The sequence below is a fragment of the Populus alba genome, chromosome 1 (assembly GCF_005239225.2).
Source record: "Populus alba chromosome 1, ASM523922v2, whole genome shotgun sequence".
Lineage (NCBI taxonomy): Eukaryota > Viridiplantae > Streptophyta > Magnoliopsida > Malpighiales > Salicaceae > Populus > Populus alba.
In genome coordinates, this window is record NC_133284.1 from 37,807,855 (window position 1) to 37,826,905 (window position 19,051).

Genomic DNA, 19,051 nt, shown 5'->3' on the forward strand with positions numbered 1-19,051 from the left:
TCATATTGTTTCAAGTCTATAAAAACCTGTTACTACATAGAAAACTAAATACAATAAAAATATATATTCTTTTCTTGGTCTTATCTTCTCATTCTTTTAAAGGGCTTATGTATCTTGGAGCTGTTATTTTTATATGGGACAAATAAACATCTTAAAGATAGTATTTTTATGTTTCTAAGCTGACTCTATATTTGTTTCCTTCCTAAATACTATTTTTACAGTGAGGATGTTGATAATTTTGGTGAATCTAGGAGGTTAGGATGTGTGTTTTGTTTTTTCTCTTTGTTGTTCTTGATTAATGCTTTTGCTATAGTCTCTCTCGTCATCTCTGTTTGTGTAGATACTTATAATGTTTGTGCTCTAGTTTATTTATAATGCTTGAGATATTTTGTAAAATATAAAAAACTAAACTGAAAAATAATGTTAGAAAATTTTCTATAATTTTCTTCTTTATTCTAGATTTCTAATTAATTAAAAAAAATTTCTTCATAATATGTAGGATTTCTTTTTTCAATTTTATTTTTTTTCTGATATTTATTTTTATTTTTCTCTTTTGTATAACCTCTGTTATTATTTTATACTTCCTCATCATCTTAGTACCCCATTTTTCTTTCTTTCCTCTTATTCCATCCAATATACATATCTTTTTATTATCTTTATTTTCATTTATCTATCTTATCACACAAAAAAAATGAACATTATTTTTTTTAAAAAAAAAAAAACAACAACAACAACAATTGATTGAACTTCATTGATGATATATTTTTTAAATTTTTTATTTTTGCAAATATATGAAAAAATCATAGGTCAAGAAAATTAGTAATGACAATGTTGAAATTAAAACTAGATATACCACTCTAAATGGAGTTATAAGACATAGATTTTCTCTAGTGAATCCAAATTCTTTATTGAGATGAATAACTGTGAGTTTGGTTATATGATGCAAATTGTTTTCGTAAAAATGTTTTTAAATAAAAATGCATTAAAAAAATAATTTGTTTCAAAATTTTTATTTAATTTTTAACATTAACATATCAAATTAGTATGAAAAGTACTTTAAGAACAAATGGAACCACAAAAATAAATATATAGTTAGGAATTTACTATTGTCCAACCCCTTGTTTACATCTAAAGTTAACATTAACAATGATTCAAAAGGTATAATTATAATTATGGTAGTAATTATTTTTTAAAGTGTTTTTTGTTTATAAATGCATCAGAGTAATATTTTTTTTTTTAACATCAATACATTAAAATAATCTAAAATTCAAAAAATAATTCAAAATTCAAAAAATTCAAAAATATTTTTTTGAGTAAAAAACATACTGGCTCTTTTTTTTTTTAATTGAGCTTCAAAACCTCAATTTCTCCCCTTAATCAATTAAGATGGTGTTTGGATATGCTGGTGCGGTTGAAAGTAAAAGCAGTTTAACACATGTTTGGTTACCACCAACCACAATTTTTTTTTACGCGGGTCCCAATTCAAATAGAGGTTGAACTCCAATCTGTTAAAAGCAATTACGCATTGCTTTTCTTGTGTTTTCTCCTTTCTCTCATCACCAACAATTTTCCATTACTTTCCCAACTGTCCCAATTAATTTCCCATCTGTCACCCTCAAACACTATCTCACAACAAATTGTTCACAGAAACTTGTAGATTAATGTTACCATTGATCTAAACTCTCATTTTTTACCTTCCCCACACTGTTCCTTTATGTGTTTTACCTCTCTCTCACCACTGACACTTTCCCATTATCACGGTCAATTACGATCCTCTACCCTCCCAAATTTTTTCTGTTACAGTTGTAGATCAATTTTGATCTACTAAACTCCAATTTCCTTCCCCAAATTGTTCCCCTCTCTCGTCTCTTGCTACAAAAACCCCGTTTCTATTTTAACCAAAAAACCACCAAAGCACAGGACGATGCTAGAGCAAGCTTCTTCCCCTCTGTCCCTTCTTCTTTCTAAACGAAGATCGAAAACACAAACCTTCACCGATCTGTCCCTTCATTGTTACCATTGCAGAAAAACCCAACAGATTCATGCTAGGAAAGGTCCACGAGCGAGAGACCCGTAAGTAATGTGCATTACCCTTATCAATTTTGTTTAAAATATAGCTAAAAATCTAATTTCTGTTATGGGTCTCCATTATTTCTGTTTGCAGAATAAAGCTGTAGAACTGTGCTGGTTTGGACTAAAGAGAGAGACTGAGGTAAGTTCCTACCTTATCTCCATCTTTATTTTCATTTTTTTAGATGAAAAATTGCATGTCTATGCTACTGCATGATCGATTACTGTTAACACTGCATTTGTTGAATTGATCTACAAATTTCATTGATGTTACTGTTTGTCTTCTGTTTACTGTGCCTTCATCAAATTTTTTGAATTTATAGCAAATTTCATTGCTTCTCTGTACTGCTTTTCATGACCCATACTGTGTTTTTTTTTTTTTACTTGAGTTAAACCTGTATTTTTGTGTTGCTTCATGGTCTGTGTATTATGCGTTACTCATGTCAATTTTGTTTAAAATGTAGCTCAAAATCTAATTTCTGTTTTGGGTCTTCATTGTATCTGTTTGCAGAACAAAGCTGCAGAACCGTGCTGGTTTGGACACCTAAAGAGAGAGACTGAGGTAAGTTCCTGCTTTATCTCCATCTTCATTTTTGTTTTTTTAGATAAAAAATTACATGTTTGTGCAGCTGCATGATCAATTACTACATGTTCTGCAGTTGTTGAATTGATCTACAAATTTCATGGTTGTTGCTGTTTGTCTTCTGTTTACTGTGCCTTCGTCAATTGTTTTGAATTTATAGCAAATTTCATTGCTTCTCTGTACTGCTTTTCATGACCTGTACTGTGTGTTCTTAATTTTTTTTTACTCAAGCTGAACTTACATTTCTGTGTTACTTCATGGTCTATGTACTGTGTGTAATTAGTGTTTTTCTTTGTTTAAATCTGGTTTGGTTTTTGATGTCTACTACCAGCTGATAGTGCTGCTGCTGCTGGATTATTTGTTTACTAGAAACTATATGATGCTTAGAAATTTTATTTATGCATTGTTCTTCATGGTCTGATATGTTAACCATGTATATTGATGTTGTTTCTGTTTGAGCAACTGTAGATTTCTTTACTGTGCATGTGTTTATAGTAATCGTAATGAGTGCCTTATTCGCATGTCGTGTAGGATTACTTTTATTTCTACTTTTGAAGTCAAAATCAAAACTTTGAGTTTGCATTTGTATGCTTGCATGCTGCGAAAGAAAGTTGTGTTACTTTGAATATAGAAATAAATTCTTGACTTTTTGTTTTTTCCCCCTCTGTTTTTAGCATCCAAACAACATGATGACAATGAAGTGTTGCTTGATAATTCAAATATTATATCATGGCGAAAATTGAGTTTTCTGAACAGTTGAAAATTAATGGGTTTCAATTAGTTTTCATTACAAATTAACTGGAACATTCTCATTTAAATAAATGCATGGTCAATGTTTGTTGTTAACCACACAACTTTTGTAAATGTCGAACATTGAGTGTTTTATTATTAGTTAAGTCCACGATATATACATGTGCCATAATGTAATTGATATCATTGATTGATTTTAAACTTTTGTTAAATGTGTTAAAAGATATCATGGAAGTTCTTGAATCTTTCGATAAGGCTGCTTGGATAAAAGAAATGTTGCATATATTTTGTGATATATGTATTAAGGCAATTGATATGGGAATGAGACCTAATACTCATTTCGATAAAACATGGTAGAAATTTATTATAACATCATTCAAAGAACAAATTGGCCATACATTCACTAAAACACAATTGAAAAACAAATGGGATGAATGCAAAAAGGATTGGAGGATATGGAATAAGCTGGTTTATAAAACTAATGTTGGCTGGAATAGTAAATTATGCATAATTTCAGCTAGCGATAAGTGGTGGAAACAAAAAATTCAAGTACATTCCTTGTCATCCTAACAATGTTTTTTATTATTGTCAAATTCCAACACCAAAATTTTACTGGTCTTGATCCTTCAATACTTGATTTTATTTATATGCAAGAAATTAGAGGAGCTAAAAAATTCAGACATGTTGGTATTGAGTCGTCTTTGAAGAATAAATTTGATCAAATGTATTCCAACATTGTCACAACTGCAGCGTTTGCATGGGCTCTTTCATCAAGAGTACTTGTTTGCAGTGATATCGATCCTGGTACAAGCAATGCTGACATTAATCGTGATGGTTTGGAAGAAGGAAGCGGTGATTCAGAGGAAGATGTGATTCCAGATTTTCAGACTGACATAACTCAAATGGTTGGAGGGATAAATATGTCTAGCAGCAATAACACAAAAAGTGGTGGCAAAAAAAAAAGAACGAGATCCTTATGAGGTGCGAGGTAAAAAGAAGAAAACGTCTGGAATTGGTGTTCAGCTGCTATCAAGGTGAAATCAACTATTTAGGAGTATGTAGACTAAAAGTGATTCCATGTTTGTTAATATGGATCGCGAAGGCTATAATATTCGCGAGGTGATGGCTGAACTACACTTAATTCCTAGAGTTTTAATTGAAGATGAGTTCCATGACTTTGCTACAAAGTATCTAAGTTTAAGAAGGAAAAGAGAAATATAGGCTAGTATGGGTGATAAGGAGCAGAAGTTGAGATGGTTGCAACAAATGTATGCATGCATTAAACATGCTTAGTTGACATGGTATTATTTTGTTTTCGTAACTGTTAATCAATTAACTATGTTCACTTTCTTAATGTATTTATACAAGTTTATTTTATTGTTGCAGAATAATGGGATGCTGGTTTTTAAAAAGAGTTCTTTCCAATTGCCGAAGTTTATCCGAGTCATTGTATTCTTCCACATTTCGTGTTGAGATATACGAGTATTTCCATTTGTGGTAATTTGTTTACTATTATATTTATATTAAACTGCTTTTTGGGAGCTAATATACTTGTATGAGAATATTACTGGTTTTTAATGTTGTATTTTATTGATGAATGAAAACTGTCACTTCGGATTTTATTAATGTTAAATAGGTGACCCTTGGATTGAATTGGTTGGTAATTTTCCTTCACTGTGTTGTTCCCTTAAGGTCTTGAATCTTGAGTGTTGCTGTTAAAATGCTTGTTTTATTGTAATATACAATGTGCAGCCTTGTTTGTTTTCTTTTCTGCAATGAGGTGATGGGAGCTATTGCTTTGTGTGTTCAGCTGTAATTGAAATATACCATGTGTAGCTATTATGTGAATATTTGTTGGTTTTCTTTTCTGCCATTAGGTGATGGGAGTTGCAGCCTTGTGTGTGAAGTTGTATTCATTAATATACCATGTACAGCTATTGTGTGAATATTGGTTTATTTTCTTTTTATGCCATAAGGTGATGGGAGCTGTAGCCTTATTTGTCAAGCTGGAATTAATTGATATACCATGTGTAGCTCCCATGTGCTTGTAAGGTGTAAAATATGCATTTGTTTTCTTTTTTGTTATGAGGATTGATGGAAGCTACTGTCTTATTTTTTAATGCTGTTAATGCTATTCATTGCTGTTAAAATGATTGTTTCAGCTACTGTGTGCAAGTGAGTTGTGAATATTGTTTCAGCTACTGTGTGCATGGGAGCCAATGTATGAAATATATGTTTGTGCTATTGTAATTGTTGTTTGAGCTACCGGATTTGTCACCGATTCAATTGGAATACATGCTCTTTTTGGTACAGTTGTTGTTGGAGTTCATATATATAAATTGTGTTTATTTTGTGAGGTGTCAATTGAATCTCAGTTACTGTTGTTTTTAGATGATTTCGGTACATGTTTTTCGGTTTGCACTGTTGTGATCTGTTTATCACAGTGATAAGTAAATAAAAAAAAATGGGCTAAGGAATCTTGAATAATAGAATGAGAACACAAAATGAAAAAATACATGTCAAAATGTTGTCCATGTGATAATGTATTTATGTTGAAAGCTAAATAACTTGTAAACAAGACGTAAACAACATTGAGTTTTTTCCATATAAAGAGGAATGTTTGTAAGCCAACTTTCAAAGAACTATTTTACTTCATAACACACCTCTCAAACATCAACTGCATTTTATACAAGCAAGTGGAACTCTCTGTTTTTATTGGCTTTACAGGTATGAAAAAACTTATGTCACACCAACTTTTTGATAGTTCTTTTTTATTGAATGATATTTAATTATTTAAATATTTTTATTAACAACATATAATTTTTTTTTTTGTATACATGTAATTGAAGTTATGGATGATTCACGGTTTAACGATATATTTAATGGGGATTTCAATGGTAATTATGATAATGTAATAAACCATATTGTAGACCACAGTGATGGAAACTTAATTATATGTATAAAGAACCATGTATGGTTTTGTATAACATAGGGATGCGTTGGTTGACGGAGGTTTTAAGAAGTCATTGGAAACGAAGTGTTAACATGTTCAAGATGGACGCAACAACTTTGTTGAGTCTGTGCATTGAATGAGCATTATTGAAAAGGTGGCAATGTTTCTATTTACAATAGCAGTTGGGGCGTCAAATAAACAAGTGTAGGAAAGATTCCAGCATTCAGGCGAAACTATTAATAGATGTTTTAAAGAAGTGCTTAAATCATCATGTTTGTTTGCTATGGAAGTCATAAAACCAGTAGATCCACAATTTATGAGCACACCAAGAGAAATTGCTATGAATCCAAGATTTATGCCACATTTCAAGGTAAGATGAATTTTTGTTTAATTAAGTTGTTTAAATGAGTATGAAATATGTTATAAATGTTTATGAGTACTTAATGTTTTTGTGGCCTGTAGAATTGTATCAGTGCAATTGATAGAACACATGTTCGTGCATGCATATCATCTGAAAATCAAATTCCATTTATTGGAAGAAAAAGTGTACTAACACAAAATGTCATAAACGCTTGTGGTTTTGACATGCAATTCATGTTCGTGTGGGCAGGATATGAAGGCAATGCACACGATGCATATATTTTTCTTGAGGCTATTGACAATAACAATATCAAATTTCCAAAACCTCCAGAAGGTTGTGATTTTGACCAAATTAAAGATATAGTAATTGAAGGAATATAATAATTTTTGTAACTTTTGTTATTAATTACCATGTTGTAATTATTTGCAGGAAAATATTATTTGGTTAATGCTGGATATCCAAACAAGTCTAGGTATTTGGGTCACTACAAAGGCGAGAGGTATTACTTTCAAGAATTTAGGCTTCGTGGACAACCAAGTAGTCGGAAAGAAGTGTTTAATCGTGCACACTCATCATTACATAACGTGATTGAATGTTTTTTTGGGGTATGGAAATAAAGGTGGAAAATTTTGCAAAACATGTCTGCTTATCCATACAAAACACAAGTTGAGATTGTATTTGCATCAATAGCACTACATAACTATATTAGAAGGAGATCACAAGACAATGCAGTTTTTTCTGAGTATGATTGCGATCCCAATTTTATTCTAGATGACATTTTACCTGATATTGTTCATCGCTAAACTATTCAAGGATCACAGAGGCCTTCACGTATGGATTTTGTACGTGATGAAATTACAAATAATTTGATGGAACAATAAAGAAGTACATTAATGTATAAGGATTTTTCATTTCGTTATGTAATCATAATTATAAAACACCTATCTTTTGTAATTATATTTATGTGTATATATATATCCTTTTAAGTAATTCTAAAATCAAATCTAAAACACAAAGCATATTAAACAAACATAAGAAACTATTTTTTTTACCACAATTTCAACCACAGTTTTAACTAAACACAAAATTGTTTTTTTTTTTCCACCACAATTTCAATCACAGTTTTTAACCAAATACAAGAAACTGATTTTTTTAAAACCATAACTTCACTCACAGTTTTAACCAAATACCAACTTTTTTTAAAATCAATCTCACAAAAAATACTTTTTATCAAATTATTTATTTTAAACTACAACTACAAAAATTATTACAATACCATACACGCCCTAAAATCAGGACAATAACTATCTGAAGAGGGCATTTGGGAACGCGGTGCAAATCGCGTTCCCACAAAATTCAAACTTTTTTTTTTGCTAAAATTTAATGTGGATTTATGTTTTGGATTGTTTTGATGTGTTGATGTTAAAATAATTTTTTAAAAAATAAAAAAATATTATTATCATATATTTTAACATGAAAAATTATTTAAAAAACAACTATTACCCCATTTTCAACCACGCTAGAAGATGGCCGGCCAAGAGCTCAAAGACGCAGCATCACTTTAATAAATAATTAATCAGCGGACGTCAGCCTCCTCTCCCCTCAAGCTCTGTCCAAACTCTCTCTAACGTGACCTCCTTTATCTCTCCGGGTCCCATTTTCAAAAAAATGAAAACAAAAATCTCAAACAACCCTTTCACTTTTCCTAAATTTGCAACATTTCCCCTTCCCCTCACTTCCTTTTCGTGAATAAACAACTCCTCAAGGACCTTCAGTTCAAAAAAGAAAACTCTCAGTCGAAAAAACAAATAATAAAAGTTCTAATTTTTAAAAAACCAAAAAACCAACCAGAAAGAAATCGAAGAGAGAGGGGGAGAGAGAGAGGGAGAGAGGGAGAGAGAGATTGTAGTTTGTAGATGACGATGGACAGAGAGAAGGAGAGAGAGATAGAGTTGGAGAGTGCAATGTATACAAACTGTTTATTATTAGGTCTGGATCCGAGTATAATCGGACTCGGACCTTCATCAAATGGCACTCCGCGGGTCGGACTTTTCCGTCACTCCAACCCTAAACTCGGTGAACAGCTTCTTTACTTCATCCTCTCCTCGCTTCGCGGTCCTGCTCAATCCGCCAAAGTAATATTTTCATTTTCTCCTTTTTAGATATAATGTTCCTTCCTTGTATGCAAGTGTTGATAATTTCTTTTTGCGATCGATCTTGTCAGGATTTTGATAAGGTGTGGCCGATTTTTGATTCCGCTCAGTCACGTGATTTTCGTAAGGTTAGTAACTTGATTAGTTGTGATTTCGTTGAATTTTCCGCAAAGCTTAGATTTTATTTTTGTGTTTTATTTTTGCTTTTGTTCTTTTGTTGTTTGTTGTGGTTGAAATGTTAGGTTGTGCAAGGGATAATCAGTGAGCTTGAATCGCAAGGGGCACTTCCAAGGAGCAATTCAAGGGTTTCTTCCCTTGCTACTTGTTGTGGACCGAGGTAGTTTTTTTGATATTTGGTCAATTTTTTTAAAAAATTTTGAAAAGTGAATTTTGAATTATAGAAACGAAACTAGAGATAAACCAAATGTGTTCATCTTGCATTGCTCTCAACTTAGCCAAATAGTTGGGTCAAGTTAAATTCAGTATTGGTTTTAAGTTCTGCTGTCTTATGAGAATCTGGGTTTCTTAGTAAAATGGATGCTTTCTGTTCATATATAGGAGCGCTAGAGGATAATGTGTGTCTGTCATAAGCAAGTTGATGACTTGGAACGCTTGTTTCCTAGTGAGAACTCATATGCTTTGGCATGTTCTTGAGTGCATATATTCTGAATGGGTTTTGTATCTTTGTGAAATAATCAAGAAAATTTACTTGCACAAGTTGCTACAATTGTAATTGGTTCATAATGCTGCCTTTTAAAACGACTTTCAAGGCATCCATTTAGAGCATAGAATTGTGTAGAACTTTAGTGATATTTTTTTTTGGCTTAATGCAAAAGTTTCTCATGTATGTGCAGATTTGTTGAACTCTTGTGGCAACTTTCTTTGCATGCTTTGAGAGAGGTTCACAGACGGACATTTGCTGCTGATGTTGCTTCAAACCCACTTCCTGCTTCATTAACAGACGTAGCCTTCCAACATGCAGCTACATTGCTTCCTGTGACGAAGGTAATACTATTTTCATGGTCTTTATCAATGTATAAAGTTATCAAAGCTCAGGTCATTCTCAGTCAAAGGCAATGCGATATTTGAAATTGTGATCAAGGTGTATAAATCCACTTATAAAGTCTTTCAATCAGGCAATACATGCATAGCTATTGTTCTTTCATTTGTATATAGATCCTAAATGCACTGACATCAAAGAACACTTCTGTAAAGGTTGAAACGTCTTTTGTTAAACTGTAACTATAAGTGGGTCATAATTTGGAAAGGATTTTTTAAGAAGCCTCTTACAGAACTCCTATGGGTCTCAGTTTTTTTTTAAATGCGTCAAAGAGGTGAGATCTCATATGGTTCTCTCACTCAGTATACAATAGAAACTTTCTTGGATGTGGATCTCAATGTGGACACAAAGTAAAAGGACAACATAATTGACAATTTCCAAGTTACATATTTTTTCTCCTTTTAGAATGATCTGTATTCATATTATAATTGCAGTTTTGGATAGAAATTGGAAGACTATTCATTTTTCTGCAGTTTCATTTCTTTGTTTCCTTTTTGGGTGAATTACCATTATCATAAGTTATAATCCATATGAACTATTCAAGGTTGCTTTTCTAAACTTTGCATGTTCGTGAACAATTCAAATGCTGGAAAGGTTTTAAGAAAGGAGTACTCTGTTTTCTGTTCTTTTGCCCTAGTTTCTCTTTTGACACATTTCATTTACAACTATACTTCAATTTTGGTAGCAGTGATTTGAAAATCTCCCCTTAAACAGGCAAGAATAGCTCTCGAAAGAAGGAGGTTTCTTAAAAATGCAGAAACAGCAGTACAGAGACAGGCTATGTGGTCAAATTTGGCTCATGAGATGACTGCTGAGTTTCGTGGTCTTTGTGCAGAAGAGGTAATGGGAAACTCATTTACTTTCTTGTAAAGGATTTAGGATGCAGCTGCCTGTTTTCCTCACACTTCCTTTTGAAAACTTGAATGTCAGGCTTATTTGCAGCAAGAGTTAGAAAAGCTACATGACTTGCGGAACAAAGTGAAGTTAGAAGGTGAACTGTGGGATGATCTAGTGTCAAGTTCTAGCCAGAATTCACATTTAGTTTTAAAGGCTACTCGCTTGTGGGATTCTATACTTGCTCGAAAAGGTAAGTCAAAATTAACAAAGTTTACTTTTTTATTTTCTTACAAAAGCTGAACCATTTTATTTGTTTGAATATATAAACTAGGATTTTCTTGGAAATAATGCCATAATTGAGATGGTCATTTGGTTTCTTCTGAAATGAATTTTTTTTAATTAAGTTCTTCCATTTGTTTACAAGAGTAGTTACCATCTAAGTAAGTTGTTTCCATTTGATGGTGAGTTTAGTTGATTTAACAAATGGTCACTGTTCATATTTTTTCTGTACCTCTCTGTTATCATGATGGTACTCATTACTTACATTTTGATGCATACCACGATGATATGTAGTTACCATGGACATGGTACTTGTGCTTTGAAACATGTATGGTCGAGTTTGTCATTCCTTTAGGGCTTGACCTGCAGATTTTTAGGTAAATAAATAGACTTCTAGATTATCTAAATCTACTCTTAATTGATTTTGAGGCTTGCTTTCTGAAACTATTCTTTCTTCTAGTAGTTTTGTGGATGGTCAGAAAGGATGGAAATACGCTTTTGGAGTTTATATCTTCTTATTTTGGACATTTTACTTAAAGAGTAATTTATCCATGTCTACTAGCCATAACTTGTACTTCTTAAAAAGATTTTTACCTTTCTTTTTTTGTAAATTTCTAATCTTAATCTTTTCTATGTTGATTTCAACAGTCTGTTTACATGGTTTTCTCCTATAATCTAATTGCCGATTCTTGATTACCATGGGCATTTTCAAAAACATATGTAAAAGGCAGAGAAAACATTGCTGGGATGGATCCAACCTCATATACCTTAACTGTATATGAATACTGTTCCCTTCATTTGCCTATGTTTGACTGTCACAGACAGTTTGATCCAAACTGTTCATGCTCTCATTGTCATGATTGGATATCAGTTTCAATCAAAGGAAATTATCATTTACTTTGTTACACTTGCTTTCACTTTATATGCACATGAAAATATTTTTTAGCTTGCTTATGTTACTTTTAATCACTTATTACCCAAAAAAATGTGTGGCCTCTTGATTAAAATTTCTGTGACATTAATTAGATGCTTCTTAAAATTTGATGCTAATATCTGCTTAAACTGTACATATACTGCTACTTTACTGCTATTCCCGTAACTTTTTAAGTACCTTTATTTACAGGTCAACATGAAGTTCTTGCTTCAGGGCCAATTGAGGACCTGATAGCTCATCGGGAGCATAGGTAATTAAGATCGTATATTGTGCTAGATTCTGAAGATGTCAATTTATCTTATTCCTCGTCGTGCGTAATATTCCTTTACAGATATCGCATCTCTGGATCATCTTTGCTCTCTGCTATGGATCAGAGCTCTCAGGTTTCTTATTCAGATGAACATTCAGATGACAAAGAACATAGTGATGAATCTTATGTTAATGGAAATAGGGAAAAGTCGAAGAACAGTTTGGATTCATCCCATCTACAAGTAAATGATGAGATGCATTCTCGAGTGGATGATAGAGGTGGAAGAGTCCAGCCCACTGTTGATGTAGCTGAAATTATAAGGCGTTGGACACACGCATTGCAACGTATTCATAAACAGTCACTTCTTCTGGTATTCTATTTCTTTGTCTGGTCATGAGCTCCTTTATTTAATTGGTAATTTGTAAAAATAGATGCCTTCTGCATACCAAGCCAAGGCCTTCATTACTTGCTAATGATTAACTGCTATATGGCATATGATTAAAAGTGTGTTGCAAAATTGAGATTATATATATGTATTAAAAGTTTGGTATTGCAAAGTTTTGAGGTTGTAGATATTTGTGCAATACTAAGTTTGAGTTTACTAGGTGAAAACAAGACATGTTTGATGTTTGTTCTTAGCAATCTTATGTTGATTTTCTTTACAACATGGACACAACCTGATTATTCTGTGATTTACGTGCACCCTATTTATCAAGGTGTTTTGTTTTGAGTGGGTTGGAAGAGCATGTAGATCTGGAAAAGAACACAATTTGTCATTCTTGGATGGCATTATCATAAGTGAATCTCAGATTTTGGAGATTTTGCTCTAGATGACTCATATATGCTGGAGATTTTGCTCTGGATGACTCATATATGGAAGCAATTTGTTATTAGATGATGCTTTTATTTATTTATTTTTTAAACAGGAATATTCTCTTATTTGTTTGTAGATCATATACTTATATTATACAGAACAGTGTCTTTTTGTGTGAGAACTTGACTCTTTGGCGTACTATTTTTACTTTGGAAGCAAATGTGCAAAGTATATTGTTGAGTACTTCCTCCACTCTTTTGTTGAGTATTCCTAATGTTTATTTGCTTTGTTTTTCCAGATATTATGTGAGAATTCGACAAAATTGTCTTTGATAAGAATATCACTGTAGAGAAAGAAAGTGGTTGTTATGGAAAATGATTATTAAAATCAATTTTTTCTCATTAAAATGTCTTAATACAAGAGAAGTATAAAACAGATGTGCAACGGTAGTATAGATGAATTAGAGAAGTCTATGAATTTTCAATCCAAGAACTTACAAGTTGATTGGATTTTGCTTGTCAATTATCATTGATGATGTAGTGAACTGCTATTGGGCAACAATTGCTTTGTAGGCAAAAGCTAATGATGGAGAAGGTCCAGATATATTAAGAAGCGCACTCGATGGTGGTACTAGTGGCCATGCTGAATCTTTAGCTGCAACTCTTGCAGAACATCAGCAACACCTGAGTAGTTTTCAGGTATGAAATAATCTTTGTGAACTGAGCAAGCTTTGAGTAAGCTCTGAAGTACTGCAAATTTGACTTTCAATTTAACAATTGCAGTTTCAGCTTGATGATGGCTTAATGCCACTGGACATGTTGGGTATTTGCGTGCCTGTGTTTTATTTTCTTGTGATGTGCATTGATAACAAGATAGTTGCTTATACCTCCTTAAATGTCCTCTTTCATTCACAGAATGAGCATGCATCATAATGATAAGTACCCCATTCAGGTATCCATAACCCGGACCCAACTTGATTAGGTTTCGAGTACCCATCGTGTAACCATAACCTGAACTCAAATACTATAATTTACAACTGTTTAGTACATAATTAGTTTGGTATACAATACAGATGTAATTTTTTAAAACTTTAAAAGTTATTTATTTGTTTTGGGTCGGGCAGACCAATATCCATACCTAACCCAAAACCTGACCACCTGATCGGGTTTAAAAATTTCCTACCCATTCAGGTCAGTATCCATTGGGTCTGGGTGAAATTGCCATCCCCATTAATGACTCATAGAGTTTGTGGTCATGCCATAATAACTTAGAAGATGGATATAATCAAGTGTTATGGATACTCCTTGTTGCAGACATCAGTGAGTAGTGAGTTACAGTAGTTGTCATTGTTCATTTTTTTTATTTCCATCCCCATTATTTTTTTGCAGCAAAGGAGAGGACCAATCCATGCTTTTTCAAAGTGTTGAAACTTACTAGACTGTGCACAAAACCTTTCCCTGATGCAAAACCTCAACCACGAGTATTCACCCCTTAAAATGATGAATAGCAACACATGTCCTTTATATAAACGAAATTGGCATAGATTTGCTGAATTACTGATGTTAAGAACCCAATCCATGCTTTTTCAAAGTGTTGAAACTTACTAGACTGTGCACAAAACCTTTCCCTGATGCAAAACCTCAACCACGAGTATTCACCCCTTAAAATGATGAATAGCAACACATGTCCTTTATATAAACGAAATTGGCATAGATTTGCTGAATTACTGATGTTAAGAACCCTATTGTCTTAATGGGATGATACTAGATTGCGTTTTTATCATTTGTGAGCACTTGCATCATGTTCTTGAGATCACAAGGCTTTCCTACTTACTGGAGGCCATCTTGAATAATTTTTCCACTCTAATACTTTTTTCCACAGGGGCTTATTGACCAACTTAATGAAGTTGTTCCAACAATACAAAATTCAATATCAGAGTGTACAGAGAAAGTAAATAATATTTCTTCCAGCCAGCCACCAATGGCCAAGCATCGTGGAACCTCACCTATACAAGCTCAAAGCAGTGGAAGGACCTTGGTAATTTTTATGAATGATAAGTTCATGCAAAATAAAATGCCCAATGTTGAATAACTCATCATGTAAAGCTGAGTTCTCTTTCTCCCCCCCCCCCCTGAACTGTTAGGAAACTAGCTCCGATAATGTTGCAGAGGTGACTTCAAAAATTTCCACAGTTCAGCTTGACAAGGTATCTGCTAGCCCCCCTGCTTTGAAGCTACCCCAGTTATTCAGTTTGACCCCAAACTCTTCTGGAAAAGGTGCAAATTTGCAAAAGAGACAAATGTTAGCTCCCCAAACCATCCAAATGGAAAATCTATCTGAAAGAAACTCTCTGGACCAGCCTTTATCAAATAATCGTTTAGATAATCCATCGCAAGGTTTGCTAATTCTCTCTGCCACCTGCTTTATCCCTCTGCATATGTTATCACACTTATTGGCATGCTGAAGGCGCCCTTGCATTTATCAATTAAAGAATTTTGGTTTTTGAAAGCTTTAGTTGGAGAGTTTGATTCTTGATTTTGTGTATTTGTAGATGGAGATTATTTTGTTCAAAACTTAAAGAGATCTGTAAGAGAAGCTGCTCTGTCAATGCAATCTTGCAACTCAGAATCATCTCACGACAGTCAGTCTGATGAAAGTTCTGAGCACTTCTTTTTACCTCTTTCATCGCCTGGATTTTCTTTTGTCCCAGAAAAAAAAGCAGTCTCAACAAGAAGTAAAAGATTTTCAGTATCTCAAATGAACTCTGATTTGCTTGAGAAACATGTTCGAGATGGCCATGCTGGAAGCAAGTACAAAGAATTACCGGAAATTTTAAATGATTTGGGTTCACTTACTGACTATGACCACATAAATGGCTTCCTCACAGCTGCTGGATCAAATGGTGCGATATCTGATGGTCAGAGCTTATTCAATGACATTGAGGAACCCCATGATCAAGTTTTCTCACCTCCTTTCCTGTTAGATACATCCCTTGTACCAGATTTGTACGAGGACTTACTTGGTACGTTGCTGTGGATGAAACACTTGTGTTATAGGCATTTATATGTTTGTTAATTATCTGGTTATGAGTTATTGTTGAATGATTTTCTAGATGCAGTTTGTGTTCAATATGCCATCAACTATGAAAATTTCAGATCTTCAATCTCAAAATATGCCATCAATTTGCTGTAATTAAGCTAGCATGTGTCACATTGCTGCATGGTCAGCAATCCATTATTCCAGTCTTGATTTATTTTTAACGTCCAAGATTAATTATGCTTAGACAAAACAACTACTATAATTATTTTGTGGTAGAGTTCTGTTTGAATCTAGGTAAAATTATGTAAATGAGGATTTATCAACTGGAGACCCTCATTTTCTCAGAAAGGTTTAGAGATCCTTTTACAAATATTCCCTCTTTTTTTTTTTGCCTTTTCTTGTTTCATATTTTTTAATTTCATGTTGGATCTTTTTCCAAACTGGGACATGTTATTGATTTGAAGTTTGTTTAAATTTGTTGCAGCTCCACTTTCAGAAACTGAAACGGCCTTGATGGAGCTTTGAGTCAGAATTTTCAGCATTGTTCTTTATGTATGTGATAGATTTGTATAACAACGGATTTGATTGTGTATTAGAGCAGGAACTAGTAATCATTATGCGAGTTTTCCTTTCTCATTTACTGTTTTTTATTGGATATGTTTTTTTTTTTTTTTTTGAGGATTCAACTGTGGAGTATCCAAGGTTGCTGAAGTCCCTCCCATTTGTGCCTGTCCACGATAATTAAGAGGTTTGCACCCGACAGACTCTGAATTTCTAGCCTTCAGCTATACCATCCTGTTTGTTGAAATGCATGATATTCTGTTTTTGGAACTCTTTACTGTTTGAGATGCTTCTTTGCAATCATCTAATGTATAGAGAATACCAGTACTGCTAGGGTACCTGGAACATCTTACAATGTCTTTGGTGCTAAATTATATGGAATTTGTTGTCCGGAAAAAGTATTTTAATTTATGGAATGTGATTGTGATCGCATCTTTTAGGTAAAAATTTGTTGTAAATATACAAGTGGTCCCTGCATTATTCATGAAGTTTATGCCAATGAAGTTGACGTCTCTTCGATTGCGGATATCCATGTTTTTTATCTCTTGGATTATCATACACAAAAGTCTCTTCGTCTTCATTTTTTTTTCATCTTAGTTCTTGAACCTTTTTTTTTTTTTTATGATTGCATTCTTTATTGACAAAGTTATAATTGAATCAAATTTATCCAAGTAGAAAATTAAAGATGAAAGGCTGAAGTTGAAAAGACAATATAAATAACTGATGGTTTCAATGTTTTTATAAAAAGTTTATTTTAGTCCTAAAATTTAATATATTTTACCTATTTGATCCCTTAATATTTTTGCAATTTAATTTTGATAAAAAAATTTATTTTTTTAATTTTGTTTTTCAAAATAGAGATCATTATATTTCAGCGGTAGAAAAAGAGAATGGCTGTGACATTAATTCTAATTACTAAAATAATTGATTTTAGTGTTAACAAGTTCTTTTTGTTGAGGGTAGTTTTACTTGGATGGTTTTTTATTTTAAAAAAAAATTATTTTGTATTGATTTTGAATTTGTAGTTTTTAAGGTCATCCATGAGTTTAGATTATGTTTAGTATTTTAGGTTTTTTGGGTTGAAAAAACATTGATCTTATTTTTCTGGTCATTAGTGGTTGAATTTATGAGAAAACTAGAAGTGTAATCTACAACTTTTTTAAAAATAAATATTAGGAAAGACAACATTTGCATTAAAAAATTAAGAGTATGTGCACAGGCCTTTTCTAATGGGGGGCATTGGCTTGGCCTCTTTGTTTTCTTTTTGTTTTTTTATAAGTTTGTTTTTTAAAAAAGAAATCATGTTTTTTCTATATATATATATATATATATTAAATGATTTTATTATTTATATTTAAATTAATATCATTTCTCTCTGGTTTTTTTTTTTAGCTTGTTATAAATTGTGATTGTTATTTTAAATATTTTATTTAATATTTTAAAAGATTATTCCACTTCATCTATAATTTTTATTTTTATATATTTAAGATTTATTTTTGGACATTATTTATAATAAGTGTAGGGATATGTTTTTACCTCTTTGATTTTATTCAATTAATTTTAGATATGTCTAATTTTATTATCATTTGATTAAAAAAATTGATATTGATAAACAAAGTTATTGAATACAATCAAATAAATTATATATGTTACGTGAAATATCTTAGTTTATATTTTTTTTTGGATAGATATTTAGTTATGTTAATGATTTTTTTATTTAATATCAATTTAAAATAAAGGTACAATCAACAGTAAGAGACTTTCAAACCAAAAGCACCAGTCACCACACAAAAAGAAGTGTAAAAGCAAACTTGAGCAGAAGAGGTTGCTGAAAGAAAGGAAGGAATTCGACAACAGTGCTGCTGCAGCAAATGAAACGACAAAAAGAAGTCCTCGCACGTGTATAGATGCTACGTCAATAGAGCTTCGTCATTGTCCCTGCATTTGAGTTTCGTAACAGTCAGCTAGCTGCGTGAATACCACCTAAAATTAAAACAAAATTAAATTAAATTAAATAAAAAATGAGATATGAACTGCCAAAGTTGACATTCATGGAGGGCAATGCACAGCACTAGAAGTAAACCAAAACAATCCAATCGAAATAGAGCAAACATAAGAAATTAACACAGGGGAGATGAAAACAGAGGCATATAAAAAACAGAGGCATCAGTTTCCATCGCAAGAATTTCCTTTTTTCCGTTGGTTCTAAGCTAGCTCAGCTTTGAACGTTCAAAGTCAACAAGCCAGGTTATAGCAAAGAGCTAGCACAACAATATTCTATGGCTTCCCACATCAAGAGCTCAAAGTAAGGACGAAGTAACATCATATTTATGCTTTAATAATAAATAAATAAAACAATTTGATAACATATTCAATAGTGTGGTTGTGATTACTTTTTAAAGTGTTT

General features: G+C 32.4%; 1 protein-coding gene across 3 annotated transcripts; it reads left to right on the forward strand.

Moving 5' to 3' along the window:
- Window positions 1-8,552: 8,552 nt before the first annotated feature.
- Window positions 8,553-18,711, forward strand: LOC118058127 (AUGMIN subunit 6). 3 transcript variants are annotated; one of them, XR_004689102.2, is made up of 15 exons: window positions 8,553-8,852; window positions 8,942-8,998; window positions 9,113-9,207; window positions 9,725-9,875; window positions 10,645-10,770; window positions 10,861-11,017; window positions 12,170-12,230; window positions 12,312-12,600; window positions 13,617-13,742; window positions 14,926-15,081; window positions 15,188-15,440; window positions 15,596-16,066; window positions 16,568-16,635; window positions 16,763-16,831; window positions 18,384-18,711. XR_004689102.2 is itself a non-coding variant. In XM_035070833.2 (14 exons), exons 1-13 carry the CDS (start codon window positions 8,634-8,636, stop codon window positions 16,606-16,608), a joined length of 2,202 nt encoding a protein of 733 aa, XP_034926724.1. In that variant the 5' UTR covers window positions 8,553-8,633; the 3' UTR covers window positions 16,609-16,635; window positions 16,763-17,042. The 3 variants fall into 3 exon arrangements, 2 of the variants coding, with proteins under 2 accessions (XP_034926724.1, XP_034926723.1); XM_035070833.2 differs by lacking the exon at window positions 18,384-18,711 and having other exon boundaries at window positions 16,763-17,042; XM_035070832.2 differs by lacking the exon at window positions 18,384-18,711 and having other exon boundaries at window positions 8,554-8,852; window positions 16,568-17,042.
- Window positions 18,712-19,051: the final 340 nt, after the last annotated feature.

Bases quoted from the DNA above. Each gene is read 5' to 3' on its own strand.
- LOC118058127 (XM_035070833.2), top strand. From the start codon at position 8,634: ATGACGATGGACAGAGAGAAGGAGAGAGAGATAGAGTTGGAGAGTGCA. The intron at 8,999-9,112 runs GTTAGTAACTTG...TTGAAATGTTAG, and splicing joins AGTCACGTGATTTTCGTAAG to GTTGTGCAAGGGATAATCAG. The intron at 9,876-10,644 runs GTAATACTATTT...CCCCTTAAACAG, and splicing joins CATTGCTTCCTGTGACGAAG to GCAAGAATAGCTCTCGAAAG.